At 42.4% G+C, this 22,160-nt stretch overlaps 1 protein-coding gene and 1 long non-coding RNA gene across 4 annotated transcripts in view; one reads left to right on the top strand and one right to left on the bottom strand.

The window, feature by feature from the left end:
• Positions 1-18,821, bottom strand: part of LOC117345561 (ectonucleotide pyrophosphatase/phosphodiesterase family member 7-like) — a 58,116-nt gene extending 39,295 nt beyond the window's left edge. For both annotated transcript variants that reach the window (XM_033914380.1, XM_033914381.1), the window contains exon 1: positions 18,575-18,821. In XM_033914380.1, the coding sequence (XP_033770271.1) occupies positions 18,575-18,770 (196 nt within the window). In that variant the 5' untranslated portion in view covers positions 18,771-18,821. The remainder of the gene's footprint in view (positions 1-18,574) is intronic.
• Positions 1-22,160, top strand: part of LOC117345562 — a 305,100-nt gene that overhangs the window by 44,330 nt on the left and 238,610 nt on the right. Inside the window, exon 3 of one of the 2 annotated variants that reach the window (XR_004536461.1) lies at positions 570-616. This is a non-coding gene — a long non-coding RNA (uncharacterized LOC117345562). Of the gene's footprint in view, positions 1-569; positions 946-22,160 lie in introns of those variants that run through there. The other variant, XR_004536460.1, reaches the window with a different exon arrangement.

Here is a 22,160-nt window from a genome sequence, read left to right as displayed (position 1 = left end):
ATTTGTGCACGTAAAGGGCTCGATATATATTCAGTCAGCAATGATCAACGTTTTATTGACTGCTGCCAGTATTAAACCCAGAAATTCAATGCGGAGGCCAATTCTGGTCGCTGAAACTGAATGTCTGGGATTCAGTAGCTGGCAAAGTAAGTTCCAGAGCTGGCTAAGTGCGATATTCATCAATTAACTGGCTATGTATTATTACTTAAAGATAGGACTGACCTTTATATAGGGTCTTATTTATGTGGTCTAACCTGGCCAGTTACGTGCTGAGTATTGGTACTTAATCAACCAGTGCTAACTCTGCCCCTGGAGCTCCCCCCAAATAGTTGGTTTTCAGTTTGTCGCAAATCAGTTATTTTCAGCAGTTAAGTACCACTGAAAATTAGCAGTTAGCTATGAACAGGCAATTTAACTGGGCAGGAGCCATTTCTGGCTGGTTAAATAATTTTAAATATCGACCCCTAACATTTTTAAAGTGCCCAAATGAATCAAATGCATGCTGATAAACGTATACTTCTACTGAATATATACTGAGGACATGTCAATATTTTTGCTTATCAAAACAGATTTGAATTTTGCCTGTTTCTTGATGGAGGATTCCTTTGTGACACAGGTACCCTGACTTAGAATAAATAAGCTGGCTGTGAATTTGAAGAAATCAGAATTCTACTTATTAACTGGAATCCTAGTATAGCTCTTGCTGAGAAAAATCAATTTCATGGAATACAATTACCTCTGAGGACTGTAATTCATTGTTTGGGCATGATAATTGATTCTAAGTTATCACTGAAACCCCAGATAAAAATCATTGTGAAAAGCGCTTTCTCAAGTTATATTTGTTAAGGTGGTTGAAGCCCCACAGTTCCCCAAAGAATTTTTAAGCTCTTTTGTAGGCATTCTTATTGGCATCATTTAATTCATGTAATTCTCTATATGTTGATCTTCCTCTCTCATATCCAAAGTCAATGCAGATAATTTTGTGAACTGAACATCCCTTATCTCACACTCAATACAATACAATAAACATTTTTTTATATATACTGTAAATACCTCAACAAAGTTCATTGCAGTTTAATATCAATAAGAAATGGGACAGCGTCCAGAATTACAATCTTCAAATCAACATTCAATTTGCTACTGGCAGACAGTGCGTTGCGAGGGTGAGAGGTGCCCGGGGTGGTGGCATCCTTCCCCTGCCTGCTGCACACACCCCTTCTCTTGTACCTCTAGTTGAAGTTCATCCTTTTCTCATGACCCCGTCAGCTTTCCCTCTGACGATACTTATATGAACAATAACTTCAGTTAGAATTATGGTGGGAGGGAAGGGGAGTGCGTGTGGAGGGGAGGAATGGGAAGAGGAGGGGGTGGAGAGGAGGAGGGGTGATGGTGCCCCCTTCAATATGGTGCCCAGGGCGGACTGCCCCCTCACCCCCCGTTACTATGCCACTGCTGGCAGACACCCTCAGGCAGATTCTATAAATGGCACCCAGTAATAGGTGCCTAGATGGGTAGACTTAATTAACAGGCCTTATCCGGCATTATTAATTAGCTTTAATTGGCAATAATTGAAGGTTAGGTGCCTATCAATATGCTGCAATTCTATAACAGGATATCTCCTGCCCCAGCACTGCCACTAGACCACCAGGGAAACATGGTAGGCCTGGGGTCTTTCCTGTGGGTCTAGGAGGGGCTTGGTGGTTTCTGTTCAAGGAGGGAGGGGGAATGCTGCCTTATCTTGTCGGGGGGGGGGAGGGGGTTGTTGCGCTGAAGGTATTTTTTAATTAAAAACAAAAGAAAAAAAATTAATGTTCAATCATTGCAGGGGGCGTGCTGACAGTGGGGGAATGTCTCCCGGTTTGGGGAGAGCGGGGGTGCTGGGCTGGGATGTGCTGATGGCAGTGGTGGCAGAAGCAGAGAAGGAGCACTAGTGGGAGGGAGAATGATAGGACTAGTACTTCAGGGGGAACTCAAATATAAAACAGAGACCCCCCTTCCCCCCGATGCAATCTGGATAATTGGAGTTCGGATAATCGGTGTTCCACTGTATTAGAAAATGTATCTTGAGCTAAAAATCTGTCTCCTGAACTACTATTTAGTACTTTTCTGAAGTACTCAAGCTCTCTAATTCAAGAGAAATTGGTAGCGCAAAACTACCCCCCCCCCCCCTTTTACAAAAGTGCGGAAGAGGTTTTTAGTGCCCTCCGGTGCGCTGAATGCTCTGCGCTGCTCCGATGATCTTCACAGTAGCACAGAGCATTCAGTGTGCCAGCCGATGCTAAAAACCTCTTCCACACTTTTGTAAAAGGGGGGGGGGGTATATTACCTCTTTGCTAATGTGGTTCATATAGGCGAAGCAGAGGGTGCTATTGATAAAGCTGAAAGTTTTTGATTTTTTGCTTTTTTTTTTAAGCTTTTCAAGATTCTGTTCCTAATAAGAGTTTCACTTGTATCAGAAATTGCTAGGAGTGTAATTATAAAATCTTATTTTCAGTTTAAGAATGTTTCTTTTTTGTGGTTCAAGTATTCAGCTTTTTACTCTTTTAGCCCTGAAACCTCTGGTGATTTCAATAGAAGGTGCTTTTTATCTTCGATTTCTTTGTAAATGCTTGATTTCATATGCCAGGAAGTGTTTTGTCTTCTTTGAGTCATCTCAGTTGGAAGGATTTATTTCTAATAAGGGGAAAGTTAGGTAAATCATTTTCTTTTCTAAACTATTTTCTTTATCTCCTCAGTAGGATAGGTGTTTAGGTAGTCACGTAGAGTACTCAGCATAATTAGATAGGATTGATTTATCCTTCATTTCTTTATTTTTTTTTCACTTCTCCAATAATGTGGGCTGTCATGGAGTTCTTATTTCTTATTGATGTATTTTTTTCTCTCTGTTTTGAGAATAACTGAGAGTATGTGGGATTTTTCTTTCCTTTTTTTTTCTGTAAGTTTAAATGAAAATATAATTATCAACCAAAACAAAAGAAAGGCTGTGATCGGAAAGGCCAGGGAGTTTAACTTATTAATCCATTATTTACTTCCTCCCTTTGCCCTTCCCATGATGCTTTTCTTGATGATAGACTTTCTGTAACTCAATTGTGACATTCAGGGGCCTCTTTCTATGCACAGAATACATGACAGAATGGCTTATAGTTTATGTATTAAAATTTACCATACTGCTTGGTCTTTGCAGATTACAACAGTTTACAGTACAATAATCCACATAGTATATGGGAAAGGAACTCCATCAACATGATAGGAAAGACCTGACACACTCATTCAAGAGACAATCACACAAAACCATCTAAAATCTCCTTAAAAACTTGCAGATACACAGTGAGAATCAAGTCTATTCCCCTGATATCTGTAGTCTGAAAGTATCATTAAAATGATAGGATTTAGGGGCCCTTTTACTAAAATGCTTAATCTGGGCTTAACACATTGTAATACAGGATTTTACCATGTGCTAAACCCAGATTTATCTTAGTACATTTAGGAAGTGTTCCTTCTATTTTTTATTGCATGTTGTGCATTAATGTCCTCATTATCATGCAGTACCTGTAGACATTAATGCAGAACCACTTACCTCCTCCTATTTAAGTGGTCTTAAGTGCTCCTGTGTTAACTCTGTGTTAGCCAGTTAGCAAGCACTGAGTATAACATGTTAGCTGGCTAAAGCTCATGGAAAGAAGTAGGGGAGGACCAGTTAAATTCTAACTAACTACAGAGGTGAATAAACTGTAATATTTATTAATAGACTAAAAAACAATAATGCTAAACAAATTTATAAAACCAATAGATTAAAAAGGCACATTGGCTGATTCAATTAAATACAGAAAAAATTTGCAATACACATGAAAGTGTTGCCATATTTGAGACAGATCTATGTTGTATATGATTGTATGTGATGATCTTAAGGTGACGAAACAGGTTGAAAAGGTGACGGCGAAAGCTAGAAGGATGCTAGGTTGCATAGAGAGAGGTATGGCTAGTAGGAAAAAGTAGGTATTGATGCCCCTGTATAAGACTTTGGTGAGACCTCATTTAGAATATTATGTACAATTCTGGAGGCTGCACCTTCAAAAAGATATAAAAAGGATGGAGTTGGTCCAGAGGAAGGCTACTAAAATGGTATATGGTCTTCATCATAAGGTGTATGGGGACAGACTTAAAGATCTCACTCTGTATACTTTGGAGGAAAGGTGGGAGAGGGGAGATATGATAGAGACATTTAAATACCTACGTAATGTAAATGGACATAAGTCTCCTTCATTTGAAAGGAAACTCTGCAATGAGAGGGCATAGGATGAAGTGATAGGCTTAGAAATAATCTGAGGAAATACTTTTTTACAGAAAGGGTGGTAGATACATGAAACAGTCTCCCAGAAGAGGTGATGGAGACAGAGACTGTGTCTGAATTCAAAAGGGCCTGGGTTAGGTATGTGGGATCTCTCGGAGAGAGAAAGAGATAATGGTTATTGCAGATGGGCAGACTAGATGGGCCATTTGGCCTTTATCTGCCATCATGTTTCTATGTTTTGGCAATAAAGGCCTGGCTTGTGAGTCACAAAATCGAGCCTGACTTGTGTACAGGCAAATATTGTCAATGAATCAGCATGTGTTGAGCAAAAAAGCAAAGCAAAACAATCCGCAACCATGTCAAGGGTTAACAAAGAGTCAAGCTGGCTGGTGCTTCCATGTCCACTTTCCTTCAGTGAAAAATTCAGAAAAATGCAATAGCATGCAGTGCAATGCATGGTTATAGTCAATCTACCACACAACCCTTAATGCATTTGTATGGTAGCTTGTTACCTGCGCTAAGCGGGCATTAAGGGCCCGGATTTTCAAACCAGCGCTGATATCAGCGGCCGTCTTATAAGTGGCCACTGATCGCATGTCAATTACTCATCGGTGCCAGTTTCTAAATCATGCTGCTGTGAAAGATAGGCACCAGAAATATAGGCTAGGGTTTTCTGGCATCTATCTTCACGTGAATTGCACCTCTGTAGGTACTTTAGGCCACCTAACACCACTTTTGGTGTTGGCCATGCCTACTTAGGCATTTTGTGGCCTAAAGCGCCTACATAGACATGATTCTGGCGCCAATTTTCTAGGCGTCAGTATACGCCTGAAATCTCAGTTAAAAACACTGCTTGGATTGTGTTTTTAACAGGTATGGGTGCCTATTGGCACCTAGAAAATTGGCATTGGTTTGAGAATCTGGGCCTTACTGCTTAATGCCCTTTAGTAAATATTTTTTTTGTAATCATTCCACATGGAGAAAGCTGGGGCATTTATTCCAAAAAGTAGGCACTAAACAAAAGGAAGAACCTGCATGTGAGGACTCCCACAAGGCTTGTGGAAATGCAGGATCTACCAATTCATGGTCTCAAGGCCATAATGAACTATATGCAGGCAGTAATACCTACTGGAAATACCTTCCTTCAGAGACATCAAATATAAAAGTGTCAGGAAAAGAATGTTCTCGGTGATGATCCCGATGTGGTGGAACTCCCTTCCAAGGGAATTAAAACTAGAAAAGGGCACCAAAAAGTTCAAGAAAGGAATAAAGATGATACTCTTCACAGAATACTTTAACAAATAATGAAACAATTAGGGGGAATAGCAACAAGGAGGAAACAGCAAGCTACTACCCACTTGGAACATGAAAAGATGAATGCACTAATAATACAAAGAAAGGTGAATATATGACATACAGAAACTATAATAATACTATATGTACATAGATGGTATATATAGGTAAGATATGTACTGTACATATATTTAACTCATATATTGTAACACCTTTACTGAAGCTTGTGTATCGTAACACCTTTACTAAAGCTTAAACAAACCACTCTGAATTGGTTCCCCAGTCATTAGTAGCAGTATAGAAGCATCCAATAAACACATAGGGATCCACAAATATTGGGACTTTAAAATTGTGTCCTTGTCCATTGCCTTCTTTGTTTGGCTGTGACACCATAAGCAGGATAGGAGCTCTAGGGGGTGTGTTGCATGGGACGTATTTTTGGCTCAGGGATGGCCCTGCCTGGTTATGTTATGTTATAGGGTGCTTGAATTCCGCTAACTCCCTAATAAAAGGTTCAGAATGGATCACAAAAAAAAGGAAGAGAAAAAAGTCATTGTTACGAATATTATTGACTTAGAAGTAATTTCTAAACAGATATGTTTTTAAAGAGATTTACAGAAGATAATGTAAGAATTCAAAATTCTCACATCAATAGGTGATTCTCAAATCGCTAGGCAAATTGGACTGACTTATAACAAAGAGAATGTGTTAATACATCCCTGTAGCGAATGCCTTGTACTGAAGGGTAGTATAATAAATGAGAATTCCTGGAATATCAAATAATCAGGTGAAGAGCCATCAAATATTTTAAATATAATGAAAGCAAGTTTAAACAAAGTATGGGGGGAAATTAGGAGCCAGTGTAGATGGATCAGAGAAGTTGTGGCCTGATCATATTTTCTAAGATGGAAAATCATTTTAGCTGCAGTATTCTGCAGTAGTCTGTAAAGAAGCTTATGATAAATAATTAAAAATAAGCTATTGCAATAGTCAAGTGATGAAAGTATATAAGCTTGTATTAGAAGAACAAAATGATCTTCGGAAAATAGTGATTGCAGTTGGTGAAGTTGTTTAATTTTTAAAAAGACAGAATTTACGTACATAACATCAACACCCGCACCTCCAATTCACTTACAAGCAAGCATCAACCAGCCTTAAATAAATAGACCTAGATTTTTTTGATGATGACAAAACATTTGGCCACAGCTTTATTCAACATGTTAACCCAAACCATCCTTAACATAGAACTACCCAAACCTCTTCATGCTCATATTCCTGCTCCCACCCAAAAACCTCTGTGACAACTTAGCCTCTTTATACAAATTAAACTCTAATAAACTCAAACCATTGGAGTACAGCATGGCCTGTGCTGCTGTCAGGCCTCTTCTTTGATTCCCATAAACCCCCACTTCAAGAAAATATCAACCATTGTGGCCTACGATGCCATCAAGCCACAACAACACTTCTGGCGGTAAGGCCCACAAGTGTCCATCACAACAATTTTCTACAACACATAAAATTGAACTTCACTCTGCCCACAAAATACCCCAAACAGCTGTGACCACCCCACCCAAACACATACCTCCCAAAACCATCCACCCAAATCTCCACAAAACCCATCCAAAAGAAGGAGAATAGGGAGGGCAAAACTTCTCTACACACATGCATATATATCTCTTCCCACATCCACCCAACAATGCCTTCCCACTCAAAACCTCTGGTTCTCACAACCAACAACTCCTCCCACTGCCAATGACCCATTCAGTAAACCTCCCCAGTTGAACCCATCCACACCCACACCCCCTCCCATTCCCTTCCCTTTATCAAACCTGCTCACTGAGGCTCGGCTGCTATTATTAGCCCCAGCTGAATGCTGAGGGCCCTTTTATTAATGGTGTGTCACCAAGGACAAGATGATATCAAGAGTAACACCCTGGATGTTCTCTCAGCTTGCAAGAATACACCAGACCATCAGTAAAGTTTAGGACCAAGGGAATAGAATGCATTTGATGACTGAAGCATAAAATCTTGGTTTTATTTTTTTTTCAGATCTCAGTACTCTTCCAGGAGCATGGGGTATTACTTTCTAACCAACTTTCATCTAATCAGTAGTTCTGTCTGTAGTGGATTGTGTATGCAAATGTATGTTTTGTTGACTCTTATTAACAACAAGAATGTCCTCAACGACCAGGCTTTACAAATTCTGCTAGATGAGATAGCTTTGCTGGGAGCCAGGCATTTGTAGCAGCCCACATCTGATTTGGTGCAACCATTGAATACAACCTTGCCTACATAGTTGGAGAATTGTACCACATGGTGAGCGAGCATCCAGCTTTCTAAAACTGTATCAATTCCAGTAATTATGCTTTCAAAATGGAGGAAAGGGTGCCTTAGCCTTTTTTCAGTGTCTGTTTTAGTGATTTCTCATTACACTCTTCATTTCCTCTCCCTTTTTTTTTTTTTTAGTTTTCATTTAATTTTTCAATTGAAAGGAGCTCCTTTTGCAGCAGTGTGCTAGCTGAGTGAGTTTTATAGCTATGTCTAACTAGGTTTCTAACAACCATCTGCCAAGGATTGCATTTATTGGCAGCAATGTTCACTTACCCTGCTGGTGATCACATCAGTAACTTTGTGCCATGTTTTCTTTTTTTAATGTAAAAGATATAATTTAATGAAGCCACAGCTATTTATTATTGATACTGACATCAGTTTTGAAAAGAAAGCTAAAGCATATTAAAAACAACTAACAGCTTCTAATGTTTTCTGTCTAATGTTTAGCTCTGCAGGTTCTCTTGTCCCATCCCCCTCTTGTTGACCAATCCCCTAACTTCTCTCAACTTGTACTTCATTAATCTTTTGTAAACCGCATAGAACTTAACGGTACTGCGGTATATAAACTGTTATTATTATTATTATATACACGGTGCTCTGTATACATTGCCAAGTGTTCCTCATTGGAGAAATGAGCCTTTGTCCTAGAACATTTTGGTTTCAAGTGTTATTTCTTCTGATTACTAGTTACTAAACTAAACTAAGCCTTAAGTTTGTATACCGCATCATCTCCACAGTCGTAGAGCTCGGCACGGTTTACAGGAAAAGGTGTAGAGAAGGAATTCCAAAGAGGGTAACAGGACAGTAAGGTGGAAGTTTACAGGGACTTAGTATAGCTAAGAGGAGGACATATTACATTTTCGAGAATAGCCAAGTTTTCAGATGTTTTCGAAAAAGTTGGAGGATACCCAGATACCAAAGTGGGGAAGAAAGGTTGTTCCAGAGCTCAGTGATTCAGAAGGAGAGGTTATGACCCTAGTTTTCCAGGACGGGATATGCCTTTTAATTAGGGGAAGGATAGGTTGAATTGTTGAGTGGCTCTGGTGATGTTAGGATTCGAGGAGATCCAAGATAGAAGGATAAGGGGAGGAAGGATGCCATGTAGGATCTTGAAAGTTAGGCAAGCACATTTAAAGTGGACCCTAGAGACAACTGGAAGCCAGTGAAGTGTGGACAGGAGTGGGGAGACGGTCAAATTTGCTTTTTGCGAAGATTAGTTTGGCCGTGGTATTCTGAATCCGCTGAAGTCTTTGAAGGCTTTTCTTTGTTAGGCTTAAGTAGATGGAGTTACAGTAGTCCAATCTGGAAAGGATGATGGATTGTACGAGGACAGCAAAGTGTTGATGGTGGAAACAGGATCTCACTTTCCTCAGCATGTGAAGGCTGAAAAAGCATTTTTTTACCAAAGAATTGAGGTGATCATTGAAGGATAGTGTAGAGTCAATAGTTATGCCCAGAACTTTGCTAGAGAACTCAAGCTGCAGTGTGGTGCCAGAGGACAGTGGGATGAGGTTGGGTAGCTGATCTAATTTAGGGACGAGCCAAAGTAATTTTGTTTTGGACTCGTTTAGTTTCATTTGTACGGTGAGGGCCCAGGACTGGAGGTTTGCTATACATGAGGAAATGTTCTCAGAGAGGTTGGTGAAGTTTGAGTCAGTCTCGAGGAGGACAAGGATGTCGTCAGCATAAGAGTAAAGTGTTTCCAGGGGGGAAAGATGGAGGAGTTTCAGGGAGGACATATAGATGTTGAAGAGAATGGGGGGATAAAGGTGAACCCTGCGGGACTCCACAAATCGGTTTCCAAGGAGAGGATGAGGTGCCATTCATATTAACAGTGTAAGAGCGTGAGCGTAAGAATTTCGAGAACCAGTCTAGGACTGTAGAGTTAATGCCAATCTCAGAAAGTTGGAAAATAAGAATGTTGTGATGGACAATGTCAAATGCTGTAGAAAGGTCGAATTGTAGAAGAACAGCAAACTTATTATGAGAATGAAGTTGTTGAACCTTTGAGATAAGTGAGGTCAATAGGAATTCGGTGCTGAAGTTAGGTCTAAAGCCATATTGATAAGGAAAGAGAATGGAGAATCTCTCTAAATAAGATGAGAGTTGGGTAGCTATGATGGACTCTAGCATCTTGGTTAGGAGGGGAATGTTTGCTATTGGGCAGTAGTTGGAAGGAGGGGAGGGGTCTAGGTCAACTTTTTTCAGTAATGGGGACAGAGCAATATGTCCCATTTCTGCAGAAAATAGGCCTGAGAGTAGGACAGAATTTATAAGTTTGGTAAGAGATGAGCTGGCCTGTGCAGGAATTTTCTCGTATAGGTAGGAGGGGAATGGTCCAAGGTGCAGTTGCAGGCTTTCAGTTTGAAGCAGAGTTTAGAGACCTGGGATTCGGATACATGCTCAAAGGCAGTCCAGGATCTGTCAGCTGGGATAGGGTTGGAGACAGTTAGAGTAGGGTTAGAGTCGGAGGGTATCAGGGAGTTGTAGGAAACTGCTGGTGGGAAGGAGCATCTTAAGGTAGTGACCTTTTCGTTGAAGAACTTTGCTAGAACGTCAGCTGATGGAGAGGAGAATGGCATGATGGAGTCGTTTCTAGAGGTTAAGGAGCGCCAGATGTTGAACAATGCACTACTTTGGTTGTTGGATCTGGAGATTTTATCACCGTAGAAGTTTTTCCTTGCTTTTTTTTAGAACTGTATTGTAGAACTTGATACTAGTTAAGATCACTTTTAGCACAGGCAAGAATCAGATGGTAAACAGAGACTAGCGTATAGACATCTTGGGACTGATTCTCTAAAGGATGCCAGTCTTAGCTAGGGTTACCAGATGTCTGGATTTTCCTGGACATGTCCTTCTTTTAAGGACATGTCCGGGGATCCAGACAGCTTTTCAAAACCCAGCACTTTGTCTGCATTTTGGAAAACCTCTTCTAAATTGTGTTGGGCAGGAGGAAATCAGGAATGGGTGGAACTAGGCGAGCCTGGAGGTGGCTTTTACTAGGGGATCCAGATTTTACTATAGTAAAATCTTGCAACTCTAATCTTAGCGGCCTCCTAAGAAACAGCTGCCAATTGCATGTCAATCAGGCATCGGCATCTTTTAGAGCAGGGCTGCCCAAGTCCGGTCCTCGAGATCTACTGGCAGACCAGGTTTTCAGGATATCCACAATGAATATGCATGAGAGAGATTTGCCTGCACTGCCTTCTTGGTATGCAAATCTCTCTCTCATGCATATTCATTGTGGATATCCTGAAAACCTGGCCTTCTAGTACAGTGTTCTTCAACCTTTTTACACCCGTGGACCGGCAGAAAAAAAAGAATTATTTTGTGGACCGGCAAACTACTAGGACTAAAATTTAAAAACCCCATTTCCGCCCCATCTCCGCAAGCTCGGTCCCCACAAATCATCTGATCCCATCCACACAAGCCTCAGTTATGATTTTATATTGAATGTATTTTATTAAAGTATAAAAAGAAACAATATTCTGTACAATTGTCATTTTATAAATACAAATAATTCAGAGAAAGGATCAACAAAACCCCTGTCTCCCCTCCTCTTCACATATATCCCCTCTACTATCAAGAAAACTGAACAAGCCAAATTATTACAGAATGCTACACAGAAATATCATGCTAACAGAATACTGCAGTCACACATGACAGGAATAGTTTTAGGGGAGTGCAACTAGGGCAACTGTCCCCTGGTCAGAGAGCGCCCTAAGCCAGCTGGAAGCTAAAGAAGCACTGCCTGGGTTTTGCAGTCCCCAGTTATGTCTAATACCAGCTCTAGCAGGATATATATTTCAAATCTGATATAATCACAAAATAGAAATAAAATTATTTTTTTCTACCTTTTGTCATCTCTGGTTTCTGCTTTCAATCTTCTTTTCACTCTCTTCCTTCCAGCGTCTGCCCTCTCTGTCTCTTCAATCCAGCATCTGCCCCTTCCATCCACTGTCTGTCCTCTCCCCCTTCCATATGGTATCTGTCTTCTTTCTATGCTCCTCTCCCCTTTCCATCCAGCTTGTGCCCCCTCTCTCCTTTTTACATGATTCATTCCAGCTTCACTACTCTTCATTTTTATCTCTCCTACACCAGATCTATCATCGTTGTCCCTCTCTGCTTATTTTTCTGCTGACCCCTTCCTATCATCAATCTCTCTACTTTCTCATGCCTGTATCTCCCCTTCCTCTAATCTCTCTGCCAGCTGTTTCCTTCCTTTTTTCATTCTCCCTTCCCTCCTCCTCCTGTCCAGCAGTAACTCTCTTCCCTTCCTCCCCTCCCATCAGCATCTCTCCTTCTCCCTCTCCAGTAGCAGCTGTCCCTTTTTTTCTCTTGCCCAGGAGCTTCCCAGATTCCTTTCCCTCCTCCCCTCCCAGAAGCATCTCTCCTTCTCCCTCTGCAGTAGCAGCTGTCCCTTTTTTTTTCCTTGCCCAGCAGCTTCCCAGATCCCTTTCCCTCCTCCCTTCCCAGAAGCATCTCTCCTTCTCCTTCTCCCTCTCCAGTAGCAGCTGTCCCTTTTTTTCCTTGCCCAGCAGCTTCCCAGATTCCTTTCCCTCCTCCCCTCCCAGAAGCATCTCTCCTTCTCCCTCTGCAGTAGCAGCTGTCCCTTTTTTTCCTTGCCCAGCAGCTTCCCAGATCCCTTTCCCTCCTCCCTTCCCAGAAGCATCTCTCCTTCTCCTTCTCCCTCTCCAGTAGCAGTTGTCCCTTTTTTTCCTTGCCCAGCAGCTTCCCAGATTCCTTTCCCTCCTCCCCTCCCAGAAGCATCTCTCCTTCTCCCTCTCCAGTAGCAGCTGTCCCTTTTTTCCCCTGCCCAGCAGCTTCCCAGAATCTGATAGTGGTTTTCTCTCCTCTCAGCAGCTCTTCTTACTTCCCAGCGCAGCGATTCAGGAAGGCAGCCTCGGGTCCTTTGTTGTGTCGCGCCGCCTCTGAGGAAAGAGGAAGTTGCATCATCAGAGGCAGCCGCGACTCAGCAAAAGCCCCAAGGCTGCCTTCGTGAATCGCTGCGCTGGGAAGTAAAGGAGAGCTGCAGAGAGGGGAGAAAGTCACTGTCGGAGGCTCCCTAAGATCTCTCCGTCCCAGCGCAGACTTCAGATGTTGATCTTGCCGGCCCTGCGCGGACCGGCAGGAAGTTGAAGTCAGTCAGTCTTGCTGGCCCTGTGCGGACCGGCAAAAATTTCCTGTGGACCGGCACCGGTCCGCGGACCGGCGGTTGAAGAACTGTGTTCTAGTAGATCTCGAGGACCGGGCTTGGGCAGCAAAACAAATCATGTTTTGTTTTGTTTTCTAATTTAAGCCTACATTTAAGGCATCTGTCTCACACCTACAGAGATGCAAAAGGCCATTTCAGCCTTGGACATCAATAGGCATACCTATATGCCATCGTAGTTGTGAGTCAGATGCCTATATTTTAGGTGTTCTTTGAGGCATGGATTGGCTGGTGAGATGGTGGTAGGATGTTTACCGTCGCCTACAATCGGGATGCCTTTTGTGAAATCAGCTCCCACCTGTATAATCTTAATATCTGATCTTGTTCTCTCTATCTTAAGGAAGCTCACTGGTTGCCAGTAGCCCACTGAGGAGTCCTTTTATTAAGGCGCGCTAATCGATTTAGCACGCGCTAAATGCTAAGGCATCCATTATATTCTATGGGTGCCTTAGCATTTTGTGCGTGCTAAATCAGTTAGCACACCTTAATAAAAGGACTCCTGAATTAACATGTTGTTCTATGCATTTCCATTTATGAAGACTGGTCATCTGGCAGCATTTTCAATGCTTTTATTCAGCATACTCTTGTACATCTGTGACTATGGCCAAATATCTGGTCCAAACAAACCAAAACTGCAGATATGTACAACGATGTAGGCAAAATTTATTGTGACAACCAAAGTATATTTAAAAACCTTTTTACCAAACAAGGGACCCAACACGGTCCGTGTTTCGGACAACCTTCATCAGGGGTCCTATTAGGTACAAATGTAACATAAAATACAATATTAAAAACATATGAAACAATATAATAATAAAAGGTAAAAAGATAAGAAAAAATAAGAGCTTGTCATAAAACTACTGAGATTTTTGGTTTTTATATCCTGGTCTCAGTTCTCTGAAATTCCCTTCCAAGATATTTTTGCATTGAGGGCTCCATTATTGGGTTTAAATCTGTTGTAAAGGCCTAATATTTTACCCTGGTGTTGGGGATGGGTGATTTTATGGAAGGAACGGTGGTGGATGACTCCTGATTTATCAGCTCTTTTTTTCTCTCTCTCTTTCTTCTTATTCTTTTCTGTGATTGTCTTTATATTTTAGTATAATTGTAAACCTCTTACATTTTACTGAATGATGGTATAAAATGTTCTATATAAATATATACTGTGGGAAAATTTTGTATTTAGGATTTCCATTACTAAGGTATGCAAATGGATTTAGCACACACTAACAAATTAGTATGTGTTAAGTGCCATGCAACCCAGATTCTATAAATGGTGCTTGAAATTAGGTGCTTAACCCCTTTTTACAAAGCCACGCTAGCGGCTGCTGCTGTCATAATCACTCCGACGTCCATAGGGAATTAATGAACGTCAGAATGTTTGCTGTGTGGCAGCCACTAAAGCGACTTTGTAAAAGAAGCCCTTAATTTATTTTGGCTTAATTAGTACTGATAATTGAAAACACCAATTAAAAAAAAGATTATAAACAATTAAAACAATTAATTATCCAGTAGGCATCTAAGAGCTGGATTCACTAACCTGCCCGATCCGGGCAAGTCCGATGAATTCAGCAAACGCGAACATGCAGATGAGGGCGATCGGAGGAACGCCCCCATCTGACTGCATGGCTCGCACATGCGCGATCGGTGCGCATGTTCAGACCGCTTAGTCCCATCCTAGCTGCGACTTTTTTTTTTAACTTTAAATTTCTGCAGCCCGTGGGTTTAACCCGCTTTGGGTTAAATTCACGGGCTTGCACAAGCAGTCGGGGCAGACGTGTTTGGGGCAGACAGGCATGTTCGGGACCCAAGTCTCCTGCTTCCAAGCGGCGGTGGCAGCCTCTTCCCTTCAGTGCAAGCCCATGGGTTTAAAGCAGAGCTGCACTGCAGCGTGCAGCCCCACTTTAAACCCACGGGTTCGCACTGAAGGGAAGGCGGCAGAGCCAGGGGCAGCAGCAAAGACATGTCAGGCAGGCAAGCCCAGGGGTGCAGGACCATGAGAGCCAGGGCAGGCAGATCGAGGCAGGCAGATCAGGGCTGCAGCAGGTGTTCGGAGCTGCAGGAGATCGGGGCTGACAGGGTAGAGAGCAGGGCTTCAATAGAACAGGAGAGTTGGAAAGATGTTTCCGACTGCTCCCCAGCAGTCGCTTCTTCCGTTGATCGACCAGCCCTGTCGGATGTGAAATTTTGTGTAGTGAATCATGTCGCTGTCCAATTTGCATGCCTTTCTCCTCATTTGCATGCATGGATTCGAAGCGAATCGCAGGAGAGTTAAGTGAATCAGGCCGGAGGGAAATTTGCTTGTTAAGGGGTCGAAAACTGTACGGTACATGATTGGTTTGCTTAAGGAATCTAGCCCTAAGTTGGTAAGTGCATAACACTTTGAGATAGGTGTCTATACCGAAGTACCTACTGGCAAGTAGGCATGTTTAGGGGCAGATTTTGGGCGGATTCGGGCTGGTAGGCACCTACGTGGGAGCTGCTGAAAAGTTCTCAGCCCAACCAAGAAGAGAATGATGTGGAGCCATAAAACTTACAAGTTTCACTTACACTTTTTGTTTCCTTAATATGAAATGAAATGAAAAGTGTCAAAAAAAAAAGTGCGGAATAACTTGTAAGTTTCATGGCTCCACATCATTCTCTTCTTGGGTGGGCTGAGAACTTTTCAGCAGCTCCCATGTAGGTGCCTACCAGCACTTAAACCAAACCACACCCAAAATCTGACCCAAATCCACACCTTTTTTTAGACACTTTTCATTTCATTTCATATTAATGAAACAAAAAGTGTAAGTGAATCTTGTAAGATTCATGGCTCCACATCATTCTTTTCTAGATTGGGCTAAGAACTTTACAGCGGCCTTTCATACTTTAGGCGCACTCATTTAGCCCCAAAACCCCTGGCCTAAAATGTCAGTGTGCCTAAGGGTTTAACGTTTAGCAGGTGATTGACATTCACACTCAATAGCGCCTAGGAGTTAGGTAGTTAGGTACCGTTTACAGAATCAGATCCTTCGTGTTTAACAGTTGGCTCCCCAAATTCACTATTATTCAGCAAGATTTATTACTGATATATTTATATATATATATATATATATATATATATATATATATATATATATATATATATTTATATTTTATATATATATATATTTTATATATATATATAAAATAGTGATAAATACTGGTGAATAAAAATATTCCAGGGATCTGCATTAAAGCTATATGAGGGAGTGCTGAAAAGTTCTCAGCCCAACCAAGAAGAGAATGACAAGGATATGGTTCAATCGTTGATCTGAGGCAATGTGAAAACATAAAATTTCATTTTTGCAAATTGGCACTTAACGAAATAAGCTAACACTCTTTTCAGCTACAGTGGCAAAATAACACTCAGAATTTAGGAAGTTGGCTGGTTGGGCTGAGATCTTTTCAGCACCCCATGATAATACTTGAGTCATAGACCAATATTGCATGCTATTTCTTTCAAAGAAACATCTTCTTATTCTGTATTAAAGCAAAACAATCCATGTTGCTTATCTTGATAGTTGTTACAGATACATAGTATAATGATGTTTCTTACAGTAGCTGATAGTAGGAGTCCTTGAATTCTGAAACTTTGAAACTAGTGCAATTAATTCTTGACGTGATAACTGGCATGAGATACACTTTTAGCTGGACTTGTACTTATCATAAATTAGCCCTAGAATAACTCAGCAGTTTTCCCTGTACTTATGCCAAGTAATTTATAATGCATTAAAGTTTTATTTAAACAACATGATTCTAGAACATTATGCTATTAAGACTGAATGCATAGTTAGGAATCCCAAAGTGTTCTTTATATTACCCATCCCCTTTTCCCTGTCACCAAAACAGAGCATACAGGAACTTGTATATAAGTGGTCAGAAGGCACCTATTCAGTAAAGGAAATAGATCCTCACTTGCCTTTGTACAGTAACATAGTAAATGACGGCAGATAAAGACCTGAATGGTCCATCCAGTCTGCCCAAACATATTCTCTCTATAATTTAATGATTTAATTTAAATTGTTCTTTTTCTTAGATATTTCTGGGCCAGAAACCCAGAGCTCTGCCCGGTACTGTGCATAGGTTCCATGTCTGCTGGAGTCTCCATCAAAGCTGACTCCAGCTCATCTAACCATCCCAGCCCATCCTCAACTGAATGGCCATATACGGGATACAGACCGTGCAAGTCTGCCCAGAACTGGCCTTAGTTCTTCAATATATACCATTATTTTCTGATTAGAGATCCTTTGTGTTCATCCCATGCTTTTATGAACTCTGTCACCATTTTCCTGTCCATCACCTCCCTCAGGAGTTCATTCCAGGCATCAACCACACTCTCCGTAAAGAAGAATTTCCTAACATTACTCAGATTATGCCCTCTGGTTTTACCAATTTCCTTTCTTTGGCAAATATTTTGTTCTACGTTAATATCTTTCAAGTATTTGAACATCTGAATCATATCTCTCCTCTCCCTCCTTTCCTCTAGAGCAGTGGTTTCAAACTCGCGGCCCGGGGGCCACATGTGGCCTGCCAGGTATTATTTTGAGGCCCTCAGTATGTTTATCATAATCACAATAGTAAAATAAAACAGTTTGTTGATCATATGTCTCTTTAGCTATAAATTACAATATTATTAAGGCTTAGCCAAAAGGAAAGCTTTATAAACTATAAAGAGTTTTGCCTCATGCAAAATTGTCATTTCTTTAAAAAGACATTAACTATTTTTTTCTGAGGCCCTCCAAGTACCTACAGATCCAAAATGTGGCCCCGCAAAGGTCTGAATTAGAGACCACTGTTCTAGAGTATGCATATTCAGGACTTATCCCAGGACAAGCAGGCAGGTATTCCCACTAGTGGGTGATGTCATCCGACAGAGCCCCGATACGGACGTCTCACAAGCATGTCTTGCTTGAAGAAACTTAGAAGTTTCGAGATGCCCGCACCGCGCATGCGCCAGTGCCTTCCCGCCCGATGGACCGGGCGTGTCTCCTCAGTTCTTTAAAATGTGGCCCCGCAAAGGTCTGAGTTAGAGACCACTGTTCTAGAGTATGCATATTCAGGACTTCCAGTCTCTCCTCATACATCTTTTGGTGCAAACTTCCTATCATTTTCGTCGCCCTCCTATGGACCGCCTCAAGTCTTCTTATGTCCTTTGCCAGATAATGTTTCTAAAACTGAACACAATACTCCAAGTGGGGCCTCACCAATGACCTGTTCAGGGGCATCAACACCTTCTTTCTTCTACTGGCTACACCTCTTTCTATTCAGCCTAGCATCCTTCTGGCAACAGCCACCGCCTTGTTCCAGAGGGCGTGAGGGCAAAAAGTAGGTTCTACTGTACTTATCCAGTTTTAGTATGTGCCATGAGTATGTAGCAGCAAAATAATATGTGAAAACATGCTTCTTTCAACACGAACGCTACTTACCTGTGATGGTTGTGAAGTGAGATGGAGAAGTCATGGTAACAAATGGCGGGGTGATGTATTTGGCCTTCACGCCTGCTTTGGTTATATAATCCAAGTTTGGAGTCTCTACATCATGGTCATAATCCCAGCGAAACCCATCAAAGGAAATCACTAACAATTTGTTGAAGCCTTTTTTCTCATTTTTGGCAACGGGCATGCAGACTGCAGCCTTCAAAAAGAAGAGCACCAGCAAAAGAATGCTGTGTTTTCTCATGTTGAATTTCAAGTTGTTAAGGACAGCTTTTGTCCTCTCTTCCTCTTTTATATCTTTTTTTTTTTTTTTTTTTTTATCTACAGTCAGTAAGATCAAAGTTCAGACTAGAAGTTAACACCTTTAAAAAAAAAAAATCTGGACTGAAACTGAGGCTTGCTTAAGCTGTGACTTAGTGCACCCAGGCCAAGCAAAATAGATAAATGTTCAGATGGGCTTGAAGCACATATCTTGGATATCTAAGTGCTTCATATAAGCATTTACATTTTTTTAAATTAGGTATTTATGTAGTACCTGTCAAAGCAGTTTACAGCCAGGTACTTAAGCATTTTCCCTGTTTGTCCCAGTGAGCTCACAATTAGAGAATGACACGGGGAAAAAATCTGTCCCCGTCACCACCCCGTCATCCTCTGCACCGCCCCGTCACCGCCGTTCTCTTCACCGCCCCATCACCGTCACCGCCATCCCTTTCACCGCCCCGTCACCGCCACTGCCATCCCATTCACCGCCCTGTCACCGTCCCCGCTGCATCCATATAAGCCTTAGTACTGTAATATTTAGCTTATTCCTTTCTTATAAATCAAAGTTCCTGCTGCTGAACTAGAGAAAGAGATGTTCAGCTGGCAGGGCTTTGTTTATAAATTTTTATCAACACAACTAATATACTATTTTATCCTAAAGCAAAAAATAAATAAATAAATAATTTTTTTTTCTACCTTTGTTGTCTGGTTTCTGCTTTCCACATCTTCTCATTGAATTCCTTCCATCCACTGTGTGTCTTCTCTCTGCGTCTTCCATTTGCTGTTACTGTGCCTCTCCCTTAACCCCCCCCCCCCAAATTGGTCTAGCACCCATCTTCTTCCCTCCGCTCCCGCATAGTCTGGCATCTGTCTTCTTCCCACTCTGTCTTCCACATTTCCCTTGGGGGTCTGTTCCTCTCCACCCTCCTTCAATGTCTGTTCTATTCCTTTCCATCACCACCCTTCCCTCCCTCCTTTACCATCTGTTCCTTTCTACTACCCTTCAGCTCCTCTCGCGTGGCCTATCTACCTTCCTTCCTCTTATTTTCATGGCACGTTACAATGTAATTTGTGCAAGCCACTGGAGCCTGCAAGCTCGGTCCCTGTCCCATCCCCACAAACCATCTCGCTTCTGTGCTCCTATTTTCTCCATTTCTAATATCTCCCCTATGTATCTGTCATTGCCCCCCCTGTGTCCATATACCATCCCCATGGCATGTCCCCTTTATGTCTCTGTCCCTATGCCCCATGCACATAATTTCCCCTCTTTCTGTTACCTTCCTGTGTCCAGATTTCCCCTATCTTCCTCTTCTATACCAGTGTGTCTCTTCTTTTCAACCCCATCTAGCTTTTTTCCCTCTTTCTTCCCCCCCCCCCTGCTTCTAGCATCTGGCTCACCTGCCAGTCCTTCCCTTTCTTTCCTGCTGTGGGTTTTTCTTTCCGACTTCATCCCCTTGGCCCAGAATCCTTTTCCCTTTCACTCCCTCCTTCCAATTTGAGCCGGGAACACTAACGATCGCACGATCCCCGCAGCCACTACCTGCCTGCCCAATCGATCCTAGTGTTTAGCCAGCTCTCTCCCTTCTCCTCACCTTAGTTTATAGGTTTTCTTTTTCGGCGACCTGCACGCTTTCCCAAAGAGCCGCGCACGCGCGGCTGCTCAGTGTTCAATCTTCTGCTCTGCTGCAACTTCCTGTTTCCGGTTGCGTCAGAGCAGAAGATCGAAACTGAGCAGCAGCGGGTGCACGGATCTCTGATAGCGTGCGGGTCGCCGAAAAAGAAAATCTATAAACTAAGGTGAGGAGAAGGGAGAGAGCTGGCTAAACACTAGAATTGATTGGGCAGGCGGGTGTGAGCTGCGGGGACCGCGCGATCCTTCATGCCTCACTGCGGGGACAAGACCATTCACCGCCCCGCGGGCGGTGAATGGCCTTGTCCCCGTCGCCGCAGCGACTGCTAGTTTTCTTCCCCGTTTTCGGCGGGTGACCCGCGGCTAAAATGCGGTGGCCGCGGGTAAACTGCCACGGTGTCATTCTCTACTCACAATCTATCTAATGTACTTGGACAATGGAGGATTGAGTGACTTGCCCAGGGTCACAGGGAGCAGCATGGGGTTGAACCCACAACCTCAGGGTGCTGAGGCTGTAGATCTAACCACTAAGCTACTTCTTCCTCCAATTGCATGCAAACCTTTCTGCTGCTGTTATTAGTTACTAGGGCCAGGAGATAATAAACACAAATTTTAGGAAAAAAGCAAATAAGATTATATGCACATGATGATTAAAAAAATATTAGGCTTTTGTGCTGCACGCATGCTGAGCATCACTTTAAAGTGTTTAGTGTTAGGAATCGATGGAGATTTTCTTTAAGCAACACAAAACTTTCCACAGCGGAGTATCTGCCTGGGTGATAATGTGCCAAGTGAATCTTCTCACAAGCCTAGAGAGTTATGAAGCTACATAGCAATAGGAGGTTGAGAAGGTCGGTAATTAGGACTCTATCTATTCTAGCAGGGAAGAAAGAAGAAAATTAAACTGCCAGCCTTGAATAATGAGGAATCTTTGATGGAATTAGTGATGCAGAACAGATTCTTAGCACTTGCCTTATTTTCCCCATGTTTTATGCTGTAATTTTAACTTAAGAAAGGAAGAATTGGTGTAGTATCTGTGCTGTACAAGTAAGAAAATCAGGTAATGCTGAACCCAGAATCCCAGTCTTGTCTTTTTTGTTTGCCAACAAGCATTGAGCACAGCTGGAACAATAAGATAGTTGTTATAAATCTAGGTGGCAGCCTAAACTGTGATCTAGTGGCACTTAGGCCCGGATTCAGTACAGGGCGCCCGTTATCAGAAGCCACCTAAGCGGCTTTTGAAAATCGCACATGGGTGCCCTATATAGAATAGCCCTAAGCTGCCTAACTACCACTCTAACCGGTGCCCATGTTACAGGTGCCAGTTAGAGAATCACGTTGCGGCTGAACTGATGGCAGCAAGGGATCTCCTTGCCGTGATCAGTTTAACAGCCGTGGCAGGGTCCCATCCCCCCTCCCAGAAGACTACTGGCAGGAGGGATACTCAGTCCCTCCTTCAGGAATGCCATGAACCCTCCCTGTAATGACCGCAGCAGGAGGGATGCCCAGTCCCTCCTGCTGGACACCCCCGAACCCCCCCCCCCCCCCCGTAATGATCACGGCAGAAGGGATGCCCAGTCCCTCCTACCAGACCCCCCTAAGGTAGGCTGCTGGACCCCCACCCCCCAACCCCCCTGCCTGAAAAAGCCCAGCCAGACGTCCCCCTATCTTTAGTAGTTGGCTGGC

The sequence above is a fragment of the Geotrypetes seraphini genome, chromosome 11 (assembly GCF_902459505.1).
Source record: "Geotrypetes seraphini chromosome 11, aGeoSer1.1, whole genome shotgun sequence".
Taxonomy (NCBI): Eukaryota; Metazoa; Chordata; class Amphibia; order Gymnophiona; family Dermophiidae; genus Geotrypetes; species Geotrypetes seraphini.
Note: the sequence above shows the minus strand (reverse complement) of the source record. Positions and strands in the feature narration are given on the sequence as shown.